The 15,911-nt window shown below is 40.9% G+C and overlaps 1 protein-coding gene across 1 annotated transcript in view; it reads left to right on the top strand.

Annotated features, from left to right (window-relative positions):
* LOC134532042 (glypican-5) overlaps window positions 1–15,911 on the top strand; it is a 415,253-nt gene that overhangs the window by 370,950 nt on the left and 28,392 nt on the right. The window contains exons 5-6 of the mRNA XM_063368192.1: window positions 5,199–5,301; window positions 7,725–7,893. Coding sequence (XP_063224262.1) covers window positions 5,199–5,301; window positions 7,725–7,893 — 272 coding nt within the window. The remainder of the gene's footprint in view (window positions 1–5,198; window positions 5,302–7,724; window positions 7,894–15,911) is intronic.

Genomic DNA, 15,911 nt, shown 5'->3' with positions numbered 1-15,911 from the left:
CGAAAATATGCCAAATTAATAGTAAAAAAAATTTACTCAGTTTGTACAAGTTATCATACAAAATACTCTAACTATACTTATTTAAGATTCAGTTTAGGTTGTGGCTTGAAAGAATGAAATATTTTGTTACAAGCATAAGGTTTCATAAAATTCTAAGAAGACAATCATAATTGAACAAGATATACATCTAAGTTGATAAAAAAAATAATTCAACGTAACGATACATTAAAGTTCATTTTAAACAATTTTAGTTATGTTACCGCATCTCTCATCAATAATATTCCACGCACGAACATTTTTTAACACAGAAAAATTTGTTAAATATATATTAACAACTGAAAACTCAAATTTAAAAAAATTGCAATATTTATAAAAAAATCTTTCTTGTTTTATTTTTCACTCAGAAACTTAGGCGATGTATCGCGGAGAGTAGGTACAGTAATGTCTCATGGGAAATAGGCACATTCATATTCTCCTTAATCAGCTCTGCACGAGCTAATAATAATGCTATCCCAATTTTTTTACACACCCATTTATTTTACATTCACCTCTGCCTGATTGCATCTTACTGCAATATCACGAAAATACAACTTAGGGATGTATTGAAGAAGAATGCTAGTAATGCACGACATATATACACATCCTTATATATATTTTTAAATCTCTTGGGTATAGCGAGGGTTTTGTGTATGTCAGTGACCCGTGGGAGGGGGGGGGGGGGGTGTTGTCATTCTTTCCCTTATAGAGGTTGGCGGGAAATAGAGGTCTCAGTCCGAGGACGAGTGGTTAACCTATCCCTTTGCTTCTCCAGGTTGATTACCTCCTCTCTCTCTCTCTCTCTCTCTCTCTATCTCTCTCTCTCTCTCTCCCTCTCTCTCTATCTCTCTCTCTCTCTCTCTCTCTCCCCCCCCTTCACAACTCTTCCGGCTGCCTCTAGACCAAGGCTCAAGGGATCCTCTCGGCACATTGCCCTTAATTTAATTTCCCCCATTGATAAGATGATTTGATGTGTAAAATGGGAGGTGGGCGCTTGGCCCTGTGGGGTTGGGAGTAGATGGAGCAAGAGGAGAAATTTGTCGCGTAGAACATCTCGCCAACTACTCACGCATCCTAACGCCTCTTATTTATTTTTTTTTTTCCGCGTAGGACACATAATAACTCCCCAGCGTTCTATATTGTCTAGCAGAACTACTTGTTAGTGACAACAAACTTTTGAATGCCTAAAAAAAGTTTTTTTTTATTTAAAATAAACTAGTTTGTGTCAGCCACATTTTTTTTTTTTCGGTTCTGTTTCTGACCAGCAAGGCAAGGCCAATTATAACCCATAGAACACCCGTGATTCGTCTAAAAATAAGATCGCCATTAAAAAAAGAGAGATTTTTTTAAAATGAGAACGCAGAAGGTAATTTGAGGTCTTTTAATTATCTGAGCGCAAAACTTTTGAAATTAAATTATTATTTTTATTATTGTTTCTTTTATAGTACACAGACCTCTAGACCTCTTTATGCCTAGAGAAAAATGAGGCAGTTGATAAACTAACTAATCCTTAAAGTAGCTCAGTTCCCTGAATCTGAAATTTAATATGTTTATTCATAACTTCATTTTATATTTCAAATTTGACGCCGTTAAGCCACGAATAACATTGCAAATGATCTTTTAAAATTCGCCCTATTTAGCTGCAGTTAAGTTTATACACATCTATAACAATTAATAATATTAAGTAATTATCTTTATCTTTTATATCGCACTTTGAAGTAAACTACCTACGTCTTAAAAAATAGTTTATCAACACCTAGGGAAACATGCTGCGACGAGCTTTTACTTTTTTTTTAATTTCATTTGTAAAGTTAGTTAGTTATAAAGGCTAAAAATCTATCCAATATGTGGAGGATATTTTCACTTGAACAAAAAACTCAATCCATCTTGCAGCAGTTGAAGCCACGACCAATAGAGCTAGAGGCCAGAACAAGCGATGCGGTATTCGAGTCGGTTCGCGTCTATGTCGCGGTTCGGTTGGAGCGAAATGTTCTCTGGGCATCGCAAAGGGGCCCTCCTAGTCGGAGGTGTGTCTGTGTCCGTGAGGCGGGATGATAGGTGCGACGATCGCTGGTGCTTCCAGCGCGGTGTCGCCTCTAAGCGCAGTCTTCCCGTCGTGCACGGGGAAACTGTCATATCTGAGCGGTAACCATAACATTACATGGCGGAGAAGTGAAGGTGAAGGTGTAATGAAAGTTCTTCGAGTGCTTTCAAGAATCTCTACTGGACGTTTCCTGCATGCAAGTTACCCTGGAAACTGTTCTGAGAACACGAGCTGGAAAAAAGGAAAATCCCTGAAACAGAACTATTCAGAGTATCCTTAAATGCATTTCTTAAACGGACACCGCTCGGATATCCCGAGCAGTTTTCTAATCGCACAGAGTTTCTTGTGAAGCTCTGCGCACCGTGTATCTGGCCGGGTGGGTGGTGGGGGGAGGGGCCTTAAAGAGGCCGGCGCTAGCAGGGAACGGTTTTTTTTCCTCTTTTGCGTCGACGTTTTAATTATTTTTCTCGGCGGGTTTTCCGCGGGCGTTGTTATTCTCTCTCCCCCCCCCCCTTCCCCCCTAGCTTCCGCTCCTCCACGTCTTTCCCGGTGGAGAATATTCGCGGTGCGGTGCTGGTGACACGCCTGCTGATAAAAAAAAATTAATTAAAAAAAAAGAAGAACCGGTCTGCGGAGGCAGTGGCATGCTGCGCCTCGCTGATTGGCCGGTCGTGCTTGCAGCCGTGGTGACGTCACGGTGAGTTTACCCCCCACCCCTCACCACTCCCCGGCCGGCGCTATCGCCGGGACGACTCGCTGAGCTCTGGGGAAAAAGAAATTGACTTTGAGGGAGGGAAAAAAAAACCTATGCTCTTTAGTCCTCGAGTAGTCGTGATTCGAGACCTGGCCATTTTGCTTAGCGCTCTCTGCTCGCCGTGCTGCGAGAAAACTTTTATACTCTAAACCAACTTTTGGAATTGCATTTATTGGTTTATTTAGTTCATGGCTTTAAGAATCGTCGACAGCGAGTTAATGCACCCGAAAAAAAAAACATTGAACGTTTTAATTTTATATATCTTAATTTATTGAACCATAAAGTAAGCACAACAATCTATAGCGTGTATATCGCAGAATTTGAAGTAGCTTCTACTATATTAAATAACATCAAAATAGTTCATTCATATTAACGTGCATAGTAAAATGCGTGACTGTAAAATGCCGACCTATTTTTAATTTTTTATTGCGTCATTTTTGTTCTTACTATAGGAACCCATTTTTCCGCACTAAAGCGGTTAGAAGAAAAAAAATCTGAATTGTTTTCGACTCGCCCTACTTCACAAGTAGTCGGCCGTGACCTCCCAACACGGGAGACTCACATGAGACTGGCTCACAGGAGACTGGCTCACATGAGGCTGGCTCACATGAAGCTGGCTCACATGAGGCTGGCTCACATGAGCGGGTTTCGAACCCTCGATAGCGAGCCGCCCTACGCAGAGACAAAAACGCCTTCAGATTTTCCTTCAAGCTGACAGGAAATCCGGAGAAGAAAAAAATTGGTTGTCTGTAAAGTCGGTTTACGGACGATAGTTTAACGTGACAACGTCATAACAAAACATTGATGAAATGATTGCATACTTTATTAATAAAATTGAATCATTTTTATTTTAATAATAAAAGAATAAATACTTGAAATTATACTAGTAACCGATTTTTAAAATGCAATAATAATTAACCTTTATTGCCGAAATTGTTGTTGTAATAAGCAATAAAAACTACATTAACTTTTCACTTCACTTTATAAACAGTCGACGAAACAGTTCACGTGTAGATGTAAGTTGTGTGCTGCCGCTGACTTTCTTCTCCTCGGACGCATAGGCCAATCGAGTGGAAGAGAGATAGATGCGGCGCAAGCGTACAATGAGCGTAACGGGACACAGTGTAACGGAACAATGTGAATAACGGGACACTTTTTTGTGCGTGCAGCCGGCGTTCATCGATTTATTAGACGTTGTCACATCTAAAAAAAGAACCGTGCCTATTGCAGTTCATCCGTATGATGTAATTCTGGATAATTAATTACTTACAACAACAACAACAACAACAACTACTGCATGCTATCCAACCTAAAAATCCTGTTTTTAAACTTGTTATTTGTTCCACCTGACAACACATTCAAACAAGTGGTTTCGTAATCAAACACATCATTGAATGAAAAAATATATAAATGTTAGCAAATAAGTTATATGTAGTTGTGTGCTCTATATTTGGATGCAGCAATCCGGCGTGTGCTTGCAAGTTTTGATTTCACATAAAATTTTCGCAACTGATATAGGCCTACCTTATTACATGTTGTTTGTGGAATTCAATTGCAATGCCTGGTACACTGGCATGGTGTCGCTGACTTTCTGTACGTTATTAGTAGAGACCTGTAAAATTCGCGGATTCATTTCGCGATAGGATAGAGTCCAAATACTTTAGACATTATTTTGCTTCAAAGATTGGGCCACAGTTTATCTGAAGGACTCTGGGCCAATGAAAAATCTTTAACAGAAGATTTAGCGAATCACGATCATTCAAGTCAACAGGTGTTACGAGTCGGTAACCAATCAGCAGATGTAATTTGCACGAGTGCATAGAGGATCATGGAGTCTATCCTGTAGGGATTTGAAATCGCGAATTTTACAGGTCTCTACAAATAAGTTATAGTTGTATGCTCTTTATTTTGGATGCAGCAATCCGGCATGTGCTTGCACGTTTTGATTTCACATAAAATTTTTCTGTACTGATATAGGCCTACCTTATTAGCATGTTGTTTTGTGGAATTCAGTTGCAATGCCTCGTACACTGGCATGGTGTCGCAGACTTTCTGTACGTTATTAGTTTCGAGACTGCTAACACAGCGCAGATGTGTGTGTGTGTTGAGTGGTGACGCAACACGCGACATTTGTAATTTCCTGTTTGTTTGTGCGCACTCGTGTCAGCGCACAGTCTGTGGTCTGGGAACTCCACAAGACGCGAACATGGGCCATCGCTGTGTTAAGGGGTCTCCCTAGTAAAAAAGCTTTAGCGCGCTGGGCTACTGGCCCGGTGGCGGATCCAAGGGGGGCCACCAGGGGTGTGTTATTCAGTAATTGTGAGTGAAGACTGCTCTGAGACGCGCTGTGATTGGCTGCCGCAGGTGAAGCAGAGGTGCGGGCCCGCGCGCTGGGGCTCCGAGGAGTCCGAGGAGGCAGAGGAGGTCGCCGCCCCCGGCTCTGCCCCCGGCGCCGCCCCCGACTCCGGTGAGTACCGCCCCTGGCCCCCTTAGTCTGCGGGCACTCACTCAGACATGCGGGTAACATTCCGCCTACCCGGGCACACACGCGGTGCGCAGAGCTCCAGGAAAAACCACGCTATTTCAAAACTACCCAAGATATCCGAGTGGGGTCTGCTTACGAAAAGCATTTAAGAGTTCGCTGAGGGCCGAAAAGTACTTTTGATTTCGGATTAAGTTTTTAAACTGTAGTTTTAGAAGAGTTAACATGCCTTAAAAAAATGCATGTTTTCAGAGTAATTTTTAGGCGTAAAAACAACCAGTACAGATTCTTGAAAACACTTAAGGGACTTGCATTACATCTTTATCTTCATTTCTCGGCCATATATTGTTGCGGTCACCGCTCAAATTTCACAGTTATCCTTTGACGGCTAGAAGACTGGGTGGCAGTTCAGAGCCTTGCGCTTAGAGGCTATACCGCGCTAGAAGCACCAGCGAGCATCGCGCTTATCACCCCGCCTCACTAAACACATACACCCCTGACGAGGCGGGCCCCTTAAAGGCAAGCAACCACTCAATATTTAATATGTGCGTTAAATAACATATTTGTTTTGTTCCAGTCATTAAGATTATTCATCCAGTCCATTAAGATTTATTTATTTTTTGTTACAAGCATTTAAAACTATCTGTGTTTCGATCAATAATTATTTCATTTAAACACAAATTAAAATAAATTTTTGTTGTCAATTCTGCAATTACCTGTGTTTTACCTTAATGTAGATAGGAAAGGCAACTTCCTGTCCTTTGCCTTGCCTTGTCTCGTCGGCCCGCGAACTAACCGCGCTAGCGGTAGTTGAACCCATCATAAGCATTGTGTTGAATGACAGTTTCGTATAAAATGTGATTGTACCTATTCCTAATTCCGTCTCAATTCTTGAAAATTTTCCCCAGATTATTTTTTTTTTTTAATCGTTTGGGTGCTTGGTAAATGCAAAATCTGCACCAAATGCCTTTAAAAAAAAAATTCCGATTTTGTTAGTTAAGTTCGAGACACCAAAATTAAAGAGGTTATTGCTTCCATTACTCCGGACGACTCCTATTCTTCCTTCCGTGTGGCTGTTGCTGAGAAAGATTATGATCGTGTTTATAATACTGTTTCCTGTCCCTCTGGTTGCCTTTTTAGTCCGTTCTACGGGCGCATTCAAAATCACCAATTATGGCAATTATTCACCCATGATGTCACCGTGGAGGGAAATAAAACTGAAGATAACACAACGTATCAACCTACTGAGGCAGTCGGAGGTGCCTACAATAATTAAATGATTGTAATAAATATCCGCCAGTCTCTGATGATATTCCTATTTGCTACCAAAATGTAAGAGGTCTTCGTACTAAGCAGCCTCTTTTTCTGAAAACATAAATTTCGTAAATTATCCTATTATATGCTTTAACTGAAACGATGTGATTAGTAATCATTGTTTAAACTCCCACTATTTTTCAGAAAAATATTTTGTATTTCGCAGAAATAGAGATTATGTTAATACCTCTTGCACTCGGGGTGGGGGAGTCCTTGTAACTATTAACTCTCACATGTTTCCCCATTCAGTCCAGAAAAATGAATTTGATCACCATAAATTTAAAGCTATATGGGTAGAAATCATAATTTTTAACACTGGAAAAAAATTAAGTTTGTACCTTTTTACCCTCTAATTAACTGTTGCGGACCATAATGAATATTTATTAGTCTTAGAAAAAAAAATATGTAGTTACACTAACCATATTCTTGTGTGTGTATGCGTTTTTTTTGTATCCGCCACTGCAACTATTCTTTCTCTAACGTGTGTTTTCCTACCCGTGTGTTTTTCTACCTTGTTGGCAAAGGAACGTGAAACTAGTAATTCGGGATCTGTGTTATATGTAGGGACACCTGTATTTCGCGATTTCATTTCATGTCAAGGTATTTCACAAAACACTGTAGCTTTTTCTAAGAGTCATGGTGAATTGTGAGGGTGCAGTAATACGGTGACCACATTCTCATTGGCCCCGTCAAGAGCGGGACGACACCTCTCACCGACCTCAGCCAATAACCACAGGAGAAAAGCTACAGTATTTTGTGAAATATCTTGACACGAAATGTATTCGCGAAATACAGGTGTCCCTAGTTATCTGTAACGAGGAGAAGTGTGTGTGTGTGTGTTTGTATCCGCCACTGCAACTGTTCTTTCTGCCACGTGTGTTTCCCTACCTTGTTGGCAAAGGAACGTGAAACTAGTAAGTAATTCGGGATCTGTGTTATCTGTAACGAGGAGAAGTGTGAGTTAAGTGTGTGTTTTTGTATCCGCCACTGAAACTGTTGTTTCTGCCACGTGTTTCCCTACCTTGTTGGCAAAGGAACTTGGAACTTGTAACGAGGAGAAGTGTGGGTGTGTGACTGTGACTGTGGTGTGGCAGGCGCGCGCGACGCGGGGGCCAGCCTCGCCGGCAGACTGCACATCTTCGTGGCCAGTCTCGCCAAGAGCCGCGGCTTCTACGCCAACCTGGCCGAGTCGCTGTGCTCGGACGAGAGCTTCGCGGAGACGCGCGACACTGCCGACTGCTGGAACGGCCAGAGGATCGGCGAGTAAGTGTCCGACCTGTGGCGAGCACAACCCCGCCAGAGAGTGCTTGTGCCCCCCCCCCCCTTTTCCTCTTACTTCACAGCGGGTTCATTTCGTGTTATGCTAAAATTCAAATAACTATACCTTGGTGCTGCTTCTGTCATTGGTTCACTGTTAATCTGGAATAATGAGGGCCAATTAGAGACCCTCACTCATAGAAGTGTCGAATCACAGGCCACCCAGTCGAGACGACTCACAAGTCAGCAGCCAATGAACAGTTGGCATTTGCCCGAGTGTGTAAAGGATATTGGAATCTATCCTGAAGGTCATTGAACCCGCGTATTTTTCCGGTCTCTATTCACAGATTGATAGAGACCGGAAAAATTCGCGAATTCGTTTCGCGATAGGCTGAAATTCAAATAGTTATACCTCAAAGCTGCCTCTGCTATTGGCTCACAACTCACCTGGATGACTCATGGGCCAATGATGAACACACAATAAAAGCTGTAGGTATCGAATCTCAGGCTGTTACGTTGGGACGTCTCACAAGACAGCAGCCAATGATGAGTGGGCGACATTTTGCCCGAGTGTGCGTAGAACTATGGAGTTCATCATACAGGTCATTGAACCCGCGATTTTTTCCGGTCCCTACAGATTGATATTATGTTCCTCGGAGGCATGAGAAGACACACATGTCCACTTTTGGGCGAAATGCACTTTCAAAACATAAACTTACTTGACCACCGTTTTGACACGTTCTTTCTAGTGGCATGCAACACTTAAGTTCTACGACGTGTCAAAAATAATAATAATTCACGTATGGAAGATTCACGCCAAAATCCTCCATATTAATGTCTTATTTTCTTATTTTCCTTCATACGTAAATGCAAAAAAAAAAAAAAACGCACGACTGGTGCGTCGTGTAGCTTTGTTTGCTCGCGTTTCATTGCAGTTAGTGTTTGATACCTCATTCATCGCTCTTGGTCCTGCTTGATATTCAACATTACAGTTGACGTGTGCGCATCAGCCGAGTTATATGGCAAACTATAAGAAACCAATTTAGAGGTTATTATTTTAAAATGTGACAAATTTAATGAAATTTTAAGGCTCGTAGTTAATTTTTTTCTAGCTTTTTTTTCATCTTTGTTAATTAAGAAATGTTCCTGTGTACAGTTTTGTTGCATTTGTTGTTTAATCAAGCATTTTCTAAACATATTTTTGTTTAAAATCTATTTAAGAGCTTTTAAAAATCACCTACGTGAACATTATTGTGAACACTCGCATGACTTTTTTTACCGCTAAATCATAGCATTTTTAAAATAACTGTCCAGGAAGTTTGAACCGAAACATGAACTGCAAGGGAGCCATCGCGATGAATAGTTATTCATAAATATGCCTTTATTTTCCTAACATGCCACCAACCTAAGGAGGAACGAAAATACGGTCATTCACTCCCAGTTTACGAGTTTAGATAAGTTTTTTTTCGGTATGTCAAGAGCAATGTGTTCAAAACACCGATTAATGAAGTTGATGCCCTAAGACCCATGTCAGGAATGTGAATTTTAATATTCCAACAGATATACTCCGCAGAACATGACGTGAGCTAGAATATAATTTGGACATCCGTGCTACCACATCGTGGTCTACTAGAGTAGTTAAATCCTCCAGAGTTTTACTTCGATCTACCGATAACCGCATGCAGATAGGTAGATAGCTCAATTATTTCAAGATACAGTTTTTCGACTTTAGAGGCACACTATACTTTATGGTGAGAGTGTATGTGCTGTACGTATTTGGACATACGGGGGATATTCATAAAGTAAGGTTGTACATTATAAAAATAAACTCATGAAAAAAATGTTTTTATTGAGAGTTTTAGTTTACTACAGATCGACTTCATTTTTCCACATGACCGCAATTTATTTCCAAGCACTTTTCGTAACGCTGCACCATTTTCTTTAAACCCTCCGCATTGAAGTTCGCCGCCTGGAAATCAAACCAGTCGACAACGGCAGTCTTGAGTTCCTCGTCGTCAGCATGACGGACGGACAGTCCGAGGTCAGCCACAAAGCGGCAGCAGGCAGACAGACAGGCACGATGGTCCCGCAGACAACAGCAACTACAGCCTGTTTGTTGTCTCTCGAGTTCGCGAGTCACGCGCCTGGAAGCGCGGCTACCCGCAGTGAAGGCGAGTGAAGCGGGAAGTAGATACGTAGTCGACTAAAAAAATTTATTTTCTTCACAGTTTATTTTTCTTTTAATGACCAAATGGACCATGCTTTATAATTATCACTCGTAATTTAAGGAATCAGTAGTGATTGTGTAAAATAAGTTTCGTATCGTATAATTTTGCACAGGGAGTAGGTATTGTGTATGTCAGTTATGGTGCGACATGGCACGAGGAACGCTAGTGGCGTGTGAGCAGGCGCGGCTTGCTGCGACGCTTCTATCAACTGTCGACTCTGAGGCGGGCCGGGGACTGACGAACAACAGCGGTCCTCCCCGGCATCACGAGGAGAGCAAATAAATATCCGAAAATATTGGCGGCGGTGGAGAGGGAGGGGGAGTGGTTGACTGTGGATACAGGATACAGGGTACAAGAGCCCTCGGAGGAATGGTGAGTTGGGGGGGGGGGGGGGGAGACCATCCCCCACCACGAGCGGTTTACCGCGTCATCCTGATAGAAGCCGGTGATCTCGCGTCTGCGCGCTTCCGTGCCTCAGAACCATGTCGCTTTCAGAAAGCAACAGGAGCGGTTTTGGGGTTTTTTCGTTCTCTTCTGTTTTGGAAAACTATTGTGTTTGTTTCGTCTTTTCGTCTTGTCGTTTTATTTTGTCTCGTTTCAACTGTTGTGCTTAATTGTATTTGTCGGGTTCAATATTTTTGTGCTGTCATCATTTGTGGTTTTTTTTTTCGTTCTCTTAGTCCATTTTTCTTTGTTTTTCTTTGTTTATTGACCATATTCCTGTTATGGAATATTATGTGGTGTTTATATCCTGTTGACAACAGCAATTTTTTTGCTTAATTTGTGTTTTTGTCTTTTGGGGTTTTTTGTAGTTTTCTTCTACAGACATACATGTTCTTAGCAATGGCGTCAAAGCTTACATCAAGTAACAGGAGAGAAGCACAATACAAGGTCCAGCTCCAAATAATACAACACAGGCCAAAAACAACATGATTGTCAATGGCAGGTAAAGCTATCTCTCCCCTGATTGGCTGACCCCTCAGCCAATAGGAAGGGGTTTCTCGTCGTGACAGCCTGAAGAAGACCCTGGAAAAAACAAGCGCGCACACACACACGCATGTATGCGCCCAGGGTTTTCCCTGTATCCATGGAGGTTTTTACCTGGGCCTAATTAACGTGGTTTTAATCTAGATTTAAGATAGTGGGGTTAGTCAAGGCTTCAATCGCTGTCATGGCTGGCCAATGCCCGTAGAATGACTAAGCGTATAGCATGGCTAGGATTATAGGTTTCGGCCTGAGATGAGTCTATGTTCTTCCCTATTCCGGACACCCCCCCCCCTTCCCGTCGTTTTACAGAATACATTTAGTTTTAGTTAGTGAATGGAATAAAACTTATATCTCTCTGCTGATTTCTCTACCCTGAATATGTCTTCTGCAATGAAAAGCGAAACATCGGTACTATCTGCCGATTGGACGCGCCTCTACTCGAAAGCCAATACATTTATTAAAAAGATCTTAATTACATGTTAACTTTATTTCTTCTGTTTAAATTGTTTGCTGGAATACTAAATAAATATTCCCAGACCATGGTAGCTGATGGCAGACACAACAATTTATTTGTAATCTTCTGCAGAGATAAATAATGCAGACCTGTATGCTACACAGGTAGGCTACTTTTGTTTGAATTTCTGAATTTTTTTTTCCTGAAATATTTTTCTTTGAATACTAAAATGTTTGGTACGTATTTGAGGATTTTATTGGTCTATCCATAATTTATCAAAGTAAGCAGGGAATGTATAATTCCATCTGATTGCGATTTTACGTTATCTCAGAAGATTCAGGTCTTAATAAAGAAGATCGATGCTAGAATCGGCGCCCTTGATCAGCTTAATGAAAGGTTGGTCAACCTTTAAAATTGTGGGGGACAGTTACCAATCCAAAAAAATTATTAATGAGCCAGTTTTCATCTTTCAGTCTTTGAAGAATCTATCCTATTGCTTGATTTTTTGTCATTTTGGCCCGTGATGCAAAATAAATGTAAGCTGGGGCGCAAATCTGTAGGCTTTGCAGGGGAGCTCTCGGAATCTGTGGTCCAGGGTGTGCGCGAAGTCATCTATGGATTGGGTGCTTGTATGTTGTTAGTACTGCCAAGTGTTACGGATTTGTAGTAATTATTACTGATGGCTTCCCTTCACATCGGGCTGTGGGCTCCAGAACCCTCAGTGTCAGTGTCTCGCCAGTCCGTCATCTGAGTGTCGTGGCGGACATCTTTGTCCACACTTTTCCGCTGCTTTGTTGACGTGACAACGTCTAATAAATCGATGAACGCCGGCTGCACGCACGAAAAGTGTCCCGTTACGTACATTGTTCCGTTACGCTGTGTCCCGTTACGCTAATTGTTCCGTTAATCTGTGTCCCGTTACGCTCATTGTTCCGTTACGCTGTCGGCGAGTGCAGTAATAATAGGTTATGTTACAATTGACTAAAAATTATGGTGATTCATAAAATTGATGATAGATATTTGATTAAAGTTTATTTATATAAAAAATTGTTCATGATTATATTTAAACTTTATAGCTAAAGGCCAGTTTTTAAAATTATTTGCAAGTCATCTACACGTGAACTGTTTCGTCGACTGTTTATAAAGTGAAGTGAAAAGTTAATGTGGTTTTCATTGCTTATTACAACAACAATTTCGGCAATAAAGGTTAATTATTCTTGCAATTTAAAAATACGATTATTAGTATAATTTCAAGTATTGATTCTTTTATTATTAAAATAAAAATGATTCAATTTTATTCATAAAAGTATGCAATCATTTCAAGAATGTTTTGTTATGACGTCACGTTAAACTATCGTCCGTAAACCGACTTTACAGACAACCCCTTTTTTTGACGTGAATGCGTTTTTAAAATTGCTTCCATAGTGGTAGGCAATATAAAAAAAACAACGAATGATAACAAAATCGGGGGATACAGTTTGGTGTTGCAGCTGCATATCTATCATCTCCATCCAAAATTTAATTACACCACTGGATAGCTGAAGGATCAGAGAATTCGTCACTTTAAGTGCGGACTGTGACGCATCTCGCGCGGGGAAGGGGGGAAGCGCCGCCATTTTGAGGTCATTTCGGCTGCGTTTCGAGATTTCAATTCGGTATAACTTTTGACTCGGAGAAGCTACGACGTTCTTTTGTGTTTCCATCGTCAGCTCTCGTCAAAATATATCGATTGCACGTATAAAAAAAATTAGTGTAATATTTTTACAGTGAATATACATGGTGTTAAATTATATATATGTAATGTCGGTTTATACGCGTCAAGAAGCCAAATCCAAAATACACGCATTCACGTACAACACACGGCCGTGTCCATGACACAGCCACAAAACCCATTTTTCTTCCTTTTTTCTAACTGAAATTGCAACTGCAAATACTACGTCCAAAGTTTCTTCCATACATCAGTGTTGTATCCCCGAGCGGAATGGATACCTCTTCTGCTGAGTGGGTAGGTAGGAGAGTGAAAGGCAATCACCTAACTACTGCTCACAGAATTATTCTTGCTGTTTATTCACTTAATATGAATGAGGCATACAACTGGCTGCATTCGAATACAAGTTACTCTACAGCATGATTACAACTCTTTTCTTAGTCAGTCTTACAACTCGTAGTACAGATCACTGGTACAGGTGGTCCCCTGCGTCTCTCGTGGACTCTACATACTAACTGACGTCCCTGAACCAAAAAGCCCTGCAGCTTGTGAGTCACTATATATCTGTTTCTGCTACGTCTCCGGCCAGTTGTTCCTTCTGGAAACTTTCGTTTACAGAGTCTGACACAGAACCTTCCGTGATTACACAAAAGCTTCCAGAACGTTTTGTTTTCCTACTGCGTGCTGGGGTCGCTCAATTCGCACCGTCCAAGTAAACTACCGAATCATCTTATTTGCACTGAAATAACTCTGTTGTCCGCCTGTACTAACATACTGTTAACTTACCATGGAGCCATAGCTGCTCTGAATCATAGGCCTCTTGTTTCCCGTGTTACTAACATTTAAAAAAATATATATTAATTGTTATACATGTTTGGCAGTTCACAACACCAGCAACAGCAACCACAAGACTGACCGTGTGTGTTTGTTGTCAGTGCAGACTGGGCAGTCTGAACTGGGCGCTGGAGGGTGTGGAGGGGCCTTAACACCGCGGTTCTTCCAGCAGCCTCCCTGGACCTGCCGGGACGTGTCGAGTTAATCCTCTTAGCACGCCTCTCCTTGGGCGACAGTTCCGGCGAGGATCCAGGCTCTCCGCCCCCCATCCCCCCTTCAGGGGCCTCCTGCCCCCGCACCCACCACCACCACCTCCACCTCCGAGCCGAGGCGCGCCCAGGCTGTCCACAAGGAAAAAAAAAATATTCCGTACCAATTCAGGCGAGAAAAAAATACTAGATTTGAAAAAAAAATAGTACTAAATTATATTTCCTTATGGTTTTAACATGACTTATGTGTAAGCTTTTGGACATACGCCATTGCTAAGCACATGTATGTCTGTAGAAGAAAACTACAAAAAAATACAAATGACAAAAAAACACAAATTAAGCATAAAATTGCTGTTGTCAAGATGTAAACACCACACAATACTCCACAACAGGAATATGGTCAACAAACAAAAGAAAAACAAAGGAAAATGGACTAACAGAACGAAAAGATAATATGGTTTTAACAATTTAGGAAGTTATTATGACATTGCAATTCTCTAACTTAAATCATCACACCACACACACATACATTCCATAGTTTTTAAAAATAATTACGCTTAATAATAAAACATATTGGAGTTACTGTAATATTATTATATTAAAGAAAAAAGTACCAGATCTGAGCGTAAATGTACTAGACCACTAAAAAACTTGTAAAAGTACTAGATCTAGTACGAACACCCTGCGCGTGGCGGGAATGCTCGTGTTAGCAAAGGGTCGAGCCGTCCGTACATAAACTACTAAAACTCACTACTAGCATAAATAAGGCCAGCATACTACCTTACATGCACACGCCATTTATAAAACTACGTGAAAATAAGTTTTTTTTTTTTTACTTGTTTGCAATATACCTATTAGATGTTGGACTTTAAACTTACTTCTAGTGATATCGCAGTACGTTTCATAAAAAAAAAACTGTTGTCATGCCAACGACGCACTAAGCTCGTTGTGGAGGATAATTGTTTTCCTTCCCCCATCCACTATACGCGCAAGGCTGCTACTGGCTGGAAGCGGGTCGTTACCACAACGCCGAAATACCATAACGCCGAATGTCAAAATTGACCACAACGCCGACAGCTAGAAAACGGCTGTGTACCACAACGCCGAAATTACAACTGAATGAATTTGTGTGTGTTTCTTAAATGTACCTTAACGCCGAAATACCACAATCAAACCTAACCTTACCTAACCTAACTTAGCGTAATATAACCTAACATAACTTAAGAGGCCGTGTCACAAATTTGCGCTCCTATCTATATCAATGTTATTTTAAAAGGCAGTTTTTCTCAAAGTCTATAAGAGGTAGGGGCCAGAAATTTTGCCTACTGAAAGTATACAATACATTTAACATAACCGCTTTTTTCAAATTTAGTTATCATATCATATATTATTTCTGTGATGAAAAAAATATAATCAATATTTTGATTTGTCCAGATACAGTGGAATTTTGCTTATATTTATAATTATTTAGCAAAAACTGAAAAGGCCATTGAAATGTATTGTACATTACCTTCCGATCAGTGTCTTCATGATCATGATGGGTTTAAAAACCTGGTTGTAATCAAGTCTTTAACTATTTCATGACAACATTTATACTTAATAAT

The sequence above is a fragment of the Bacillus rossius genome, chromosome 5 (assembly GCF_032445375.1).
Source record: "Bacillus rossius redtenbacheri isolate Brsri chromosome 5, Brsri_v3, whole genome shotgun sequence".
Classification (NCBI taxonomy): Eukaryota; Metazoa; Arthropoda; class Insecta; order Phasmatodea; family Bacillidae; genus Bacillus; species Bacillus rossius.
Note: the sequence above shows the minus strand (reverse complement) of the source record. Positions and strands in the feature narration are given on the sequence as shown.